At 53.5% G+C, this 6,357-nt stretch overlaps 1 protein-coding gene across 1 annotated transcript in view; it reads left to right on the top strand.

The window, feature by feature from the left end:
* The first annotated feature begins 3,506 nt into the window (after nucleotides 1–3,506).
* Nucleotides 3,507–6,357, top strand: part of LOC127040083 (collagen alpha-3(IX) chain-like) — a 65,979-nt gene continuing 63,128 nt past the window's right edge. The window contains exons 1-2 of the mRNA XM_050933856.1: nucleotides 3,507–3,583; nucleotides 5,937–6,008. Coding sequence (XP_050789813.1) covers nucleotides 3,569–3,583; nucleotides 5,937–6,008 — 87 coding nt within the window. The 5' untranslated portion in view covers nucleotides 3,507–3,568. The remainder of the gene's footprint in view (nucleotides 3,584–5,936; nucleotides 6,009–6,357) is intronic.

Here is a 6,357-nt window from a genome sequence, read left to right as displayed (position 1 = left end):
TCATGTCTGTACTCTAACTCTATGTATTTCCATTGTGCCCACCACTGTGGTATCTAGGCATCGACTGGACAGATTGAGGGCTCTGGTCAGTCACTAAGGTTAGCACAAAGGAGTGAAGGAGTGGCTTTTTGCTTTGCAGGGAGAAAAGGGATCTCCCAGCGCCAGGGGAGACAAAGGAGAAAAGGTACCTTTCAATTGTTTTGTGTGTTGCATCAATTTTTGACACGGGGAGCGAGTCCCCAGCTCCCTAGGGGGCTGACCTGGCTATCCATTGCCAGCCAACTACTAACTCAAGTCCTAGATGAATCTGGAGCCCGGGAGATTTAAATGGGGCCCTGATTGCTACGAGAGTGACCTGTGTCGGCACATGTGTAATTAGTTAAAGATCACGTGCCAATAGATAGTGCCTAAGAATATGTCTGCCCCTTTCTGCAGCAGACCTGAGTTCCCTACTGCCTTGGGACTTCTGTCTGAGCTACCAGCTCGGAACGGGGAGCATCTCACAGGCTCTTCGCATGGTGGAAAGGATGATGGAAGGTGCAAGGCAGTGGGACGTGGGCCCAGTCTGTCCGGCTCAGTGGCAGACCTCAAGCAGGATCCCCCGGAGCTCTTGCTGTGCTGATCCAGGTGCTGGTAGCAATGCGCTGTCCTAGGGGGTGTGGCCTTTCTTATTTTTCAGATGGCTTTAGTGAAATAAACAAGGTGGAAATATTCAAATATTCCAGAATGCGAAGGAGAGGGGAATGCGGTTCTCAGTCAGGGCAAGGAAGCAGCACAAAAGATTGCTGCAGACTAGGAGAGACGATGGGCTGGTGTGAACCCAGGGTGACAGAGCGGGAGGTACCTGGGATCATACAATAGTTCCCACCAAGTATCAATGAAAGACCGTGCTGGGCAGGCCTTTTAAGCCATGTGTCCAGCGTCTAGGGCCACTGAAGTGGATTGCACTGAGTCTATGCCGTGCCATTTGTATCCAGAGAATGGGCGGATGGGTCAACCAGGATGGGAATGCCACTGCATGGCCAGCAATCATGCGGTTGCTAAAAATTTGGTGGCACAATAAGCTCGCCAGTGATGGACATGGACTGAACGTCTAGCAAGACCTTCTTAAGGACCTAGCTAGGGATCGACCTGATTGGCGTTCAATCTGCAAGGAGGCTGTGTGTCTTTGGGATAATGATGATCGGAAAGCTGGCTGGGCCACCTGTTCTACGTAGGCATGTCGAAGGCATGTCACTGTAAAAGTGTCTTGGGAGCGAGGAGGGAGGAAACTGCAAGCATCAGAATGGTTTGCTCACGGGGTTGTGTCATTAAATGATCACACTGCAGAGCTGTTTGTAATGTGCATGCTCTGTAGTGAGGGAGATGAGGAAGAACTGGGCATCTAGAAGAGGTGATGTCTTCTCCTTGCCAGGGGAGATGGGGGAGCCGGGAGAGAACTTAAGCCGCAAAGTCTACATCTGGATCCAGATCAGAAGTTTCTTATGGTCCTACTGTTGGGATCCAGCGTGTGGGTTTTGCCCATAGGAAAGATAAAGACTCAGATCCAAATTCCCCCAGTGTTTGGGGCATTCAGACTCTCTTTAGTTCCCGCCTAGCTCTAGTACTGACCAGATCCACAGTGAATTCGAAAGAGCGGGCTGCTGGCCTAAGATTGTTTGTTTCTGGTGCTAAAGAGCTCCTTTGAAGCTGCTTCCTACAAACGAAAGCTCCTGGATTTTAACCCCCAAAGCAGTAATTCTGTTCCTAAAACCCACTCATTCATAGCTGCCTAGGACCTGCTGGTGATTCCAAGGGTTAGACTGCAGGAAAGATCTACGACTTATCTGTATACACTTAGGATCATTCAGCTAGTGCTCTCCGTCCCTTTTGCTCCACGACCATGCTTCCTGTGCCCTCGTGGTGAGTGGAAGCAGCAGTTCCTAGCCCCCAGTTATGACCAGCCGGAGATTCTCTGTGCCCCTTGCAGATTACACAGAAATCTCTGACACGGTTCCTGGTCCCATGCAGGGCATATTTCAGCCAGCTCTCTTCCCCAGCAATGATCATGGGTTTTCTTCATTCCTAGGGCACTAAAGGAGACAGAGGAGAAAACGGTCAAAAGGTAAAAGACAACTTTGGTACCATACTCAAGGACTCTCCTGTTTAGGCCGCTGTACTTACACCATTAGAATTCATGTCTTGCTGTCCCTTCCTGGTTCTTCTCTGTACACAAAAGGGCTTTGGTCAGTAATGTGTATATAGAGCTAATAATTGTAGACGATCAGCTGCTGCCTACCGCTGTCTCTTCCGTTTTCTCCAGCATCAAACTGTTTAGCTTCTCTCTGTAGTTCTCTCCCTCTGGGATTGGGCCATATAACTCTCCTCCCTCAATGGCGGATGCAGCAGCCTTACATCCATCTATCTTGGGTGGGTTCTGTAGCTCCCGTCTCCAGAGTATTGACTTCAGCGGGGGTTGGATTGGGGCTGAAGTGAGCAGCACGTAATGATGTGTCCAGTATGATTTTGACAGGCCCATGATGGAGGAAGTGGTGTGTTTCTGATTGTTCTTGATCTCCTCGCCTTGTCTCTCTTTACAGGGAGAACCAGGAATTGGGTTCAGAGGCCCCGTTGGTCAGGCTGGGCCCCCTGGGCATAAGGTTAGTGCACAGGATCTCACTTTGTGTGCACATCATCCAAGATGCTCTCTCCTTGTGTCCCTCGCTGATCGCACAACCACCATTCAGGCAGGCACTAAGGGGCCATGGGGCTCAGTGGGGCTTGCAGAGATGGGCTACCAAAGCCAGTCAAGGCTCTGGAGGACAAGACCACCCGTGTGTTCCAAACAAACAGCTCTGGGGACTGTCTCCTGCATGGCACTGTTTCACACCAGATGTTTCCTTTGGGGTGGACAGATGGAGGGTCGTTTTACCATTGCCAGAGTGGGATGCTGAAGAATCAGGGGCGAAGTGTATTAGCCTGGCTGCGCTTGTTGAGATCCCAGGACTGAAATAAATGGGACATTGCAGGCATGTCAGGATTGGGGGGCATTGGTGGAGCCATTTCGGGCTGGAATAATAGAGGTGAGCTCGCAGGTCAGCGTTAAGATGCTCTGGCAGAGCAGCGTGGGGCATCGGGGCTGCAATGGCTGCCGGGGGGGAAGAGTGGTGCAGCTGCAGGGCAGAGGTGGGTGTGTGAGCTGCGTCAGAGCTGAGGGCTAGGGTGGTGGGGGGTGTTACAGGTCTCACAAGGGCAACAGTGTGCAGAGAGGTCCCTGTCAGCCCTGTGCCCGGCTCAGGCCAGTGTCATTGCATGGGCAGTCGGTGGACTCACCAGTTAAATCTGGAAGGAGCAGTAGATGACAAGGGAGCAGAGAATTCCTTGCGAGTAGCCTGCTGGTCATGGCTACAATGAGCTGTGTTACCAGGGAGCCCACGGCTTGCGTTGTGACTACATCCACACGATTCCTTTGCCACAGGGGGAGCCTGGGGCCCCCGGACCTCCGGGAGTGCAGGGCATCCAGGGTATTCGTGGCAACCCTGGCATTCCAGGATCACCGGGAGAGAGGGGACCCCCAGGTCCACCGGGCATGCCAGGGCAGAAGGTAGGTGACAAGTCATGGGCACTAAAGAGTGAGTGTGTTGGGGGTGAGGAGAGAGGACTGCATTGTACCCACAATTGCAAGGCACAAGGGTGCAAACAGATGCTGAGGCTCTGTGAGAAGACGTATGGTGGGAGGGACTTCACGCAAGGTGGGACAGCGAGTCTCAAGGGCCACTACCGTTCCCCCACACCCAGCTGAAATCTTGCCTGAGAGATTCAGGAGGCAGAGCTGTTCTCAGCACGTGTCCTGCTGCAGGAGCACAAAGACTTTCCTCCCCGGGAAATGGCTGTGTCACCCTGACACAGACCGGATTCCAAGCTCATCAGTCTCAGTGCTACAAGCACAGCAGTTCCAGCGTAGTGAGCAAGCTCTCGTGTTGAGAGCGAAGAACTGCGTGATGCACGAGGACAGTTAATCCTTGCCAGGCGCTGCTGAGGTTGAGATGTTCCTTTGCTCGATTGTTCCATGCGACACCGAGAGCAGTCCCAGGTTTTGAATCACCAGGGCGCTTGGAAGCTGCTGTATTTAATGTTAGACCACATCAGCCAGTCCAGCCCAGGAAAAACAAACAGTAGCCCCCTCCCAAGCACTGCTCCCCTTGCATGGTGCCCGATCACTGTTTCCACTTGCCCTCCAACAGTGGTTCACTCTTTCCCCCATTTATTAACTCCTTGAGGCTGTGAAGCCACAGGGGACCATCTAAGCTGACCTCCTGCGTAACACAGGCTGGAGAACCTCACCCTAGAGATTCCAGCATCAAGCCCAGACCTAGTCTGTGAGCTAGAGCATCTTGTCTCTATCAGCTTGTGCGGATGGTAGTACGCTGGAGGATTTCAAATGACCTGCTCAACAGTCGAACCTAGGGATGGTCAGATTGCATCAGACCCACGCTCCATCTAGCTCAGTAGCCGATCTCTGACATTGTCCAAACAAGCTTTCTCCCTGGGATGGATCTCCAGATCTGCCTGCAGAGCCAGACACCCTCTGGGCCCAAAGGGATCTTCTTTTTAATTCCTAGAAAAGCTCAGAGTTGCTTAGTGTGATCTAGGGAGGTGGAGGTGGTTCCTCAGCCGCCCCCTTGTAGAGGGGTTTGGCTGGGGCTCGTCCCTCTCCGGACGGCAGCGAATCAGACCACCTTGCTACTTCCTTTCAGTTATGATAGGGAATTACCCTGGCCACGGGAGTCTTTCGCCGCGGCAGCAGTAGAGGCAAAACACGAATAGTTATTCACGCCTGATCAGCGGGCAGTAGTGAGTCACGGGCTCAGGTCCTCAGACAGGAGCTGGGCAACTGTCATATAATGAGTATCAGAGGGTAGCCGTGTTAGTCTGGATCTGTAAAAGCAGCAAAGAATCCTGTGGCACCTTATAGACTAACAGACGTTTTGGAGCATGAGCTTTCGTGGGTGAATACCCACTTCCTCAGATGCATCTGAGGAAGTGGGTATTCACCCACGAAAGCTCATGCTCCAAAACGTCTGTTAGTCTATAAGGTGCCACAGGATTCTTTGCTGCTGTTATATAATGAGCAGGCCCCGGCCCTGGGTCAGGGCGTCAATGGCTCAGGCCCTCAGGCAGGGCTGAACAAAGGCAGGTAGACAGCAAGTCCAGACTCTTGGCTCCAAAGGGCCTGGGAGAAGGGGAGACAGCCACTTGCAAGTTGGGTGGCAAGGAGAACACAGGCCCTCACAGTCCCCTGCATCCCAGCCCGGGCCCGAGCAGTAGCAGAAGACCTGCTGCTGTGTCCGTCGGGATCCTGGCTGCAACACATGGACATCGGATCTGGCAGTGCTGCAGCCAGACTAGGGTCAGCTGCCCCTGGGCTACTGCCTAACTGCTCCTCGTGTGGGTACCTGGGTCTGGACGGTGTCCTTCAGGGGGTCCAGCACCATGCTCCTCAGGGTACCTGACGAGGGGTAGGCTTGGCAGCTCCTCTGGGTAACTTGTGAGGGGCAGGCTTGACAGCTCCTCAGGGCTCTGGTCAGGGTCAGGCGTCGGCAGGTCAGGCCAGTCACCGGGTCCGCCACCAGTTAACGGGGTCTCCCAATCAGGAGCTAGGCCACAGGCGTCTGGCCTCCCTGGCGACTGTTCTAGTGAGCTCGGGGGTTGAGTTTTTATACCTCCTGTCCTGTGCCTTGACGTCCGGGAGGGGGGCGCAGGATTTGCTGGCTCCTTCCACTTTGGGGTCCTGAGAGGCTCATCCCTCTCAAGGCTGGCGGGGAACCACACCACCTCGCTGCACCCTTCTTTTGACCCAACCCCCTGCCCAGTTGCCTTACAACTGTTGTAAGCTTCTTTTACTATTTAGGCCATTTACTGCCCATCTCCCTCTTAATGGGTTTTCTGTTTTGAAGGGGGAACGTGGTAAGAGAGGCAGGAATGGATCCACTGGGCCAGCAGGACGTCCAGGGCCCCCGGGAAAACAGGTGACCTTTGGTTACTTTCACTGTTGCATTCCTTGAGTGAGCTACACGTACCCTTGTTGTTGTATATTTTATGTGCTCCCCAGTCATGGACCAGGATCCATGGGTTAGGTGCTGTACAAACACAGATTCTTAGTGCACAGACCCCAGACTGTGAGGGGGAGTCCTACACAGGGGCTGGAAGGGGATGGTGCATGGATCCTTCCACATGCAGATTTGGCCTCTGATCAGGAATGAGGCCCAAATGGCAGAGGGATCATGGCAGGGAGGTTGGTGTTGCTGCTGCCCATGCTGTATCTGTCCCGTGGAGGGAGGGAGGGCTTTGTTCCCTGGCTCTCAGCCTAGTTGTTTT

Source organism: Gopherus flavomarginatus, chromosome 1 (genome assembly GCF_025201925.1).
Source record: "Gopherus flavomarginatus isolate rGopFla2 chromosome 1, rGopFla2.mat.asm, whole genome shotgun sequence".
Classification (NCBI taxonomy): domain Eukaryota; kingdom Metazoa; phylum Chordata; order Testudines; family Testudinidae; genus Gopherus; species Gopherus flavomarginatus.
Note: the sequence above shows the minus strand (reverse complement) of the source record. Positions and strands in the feature narration are given on the sequence as shown.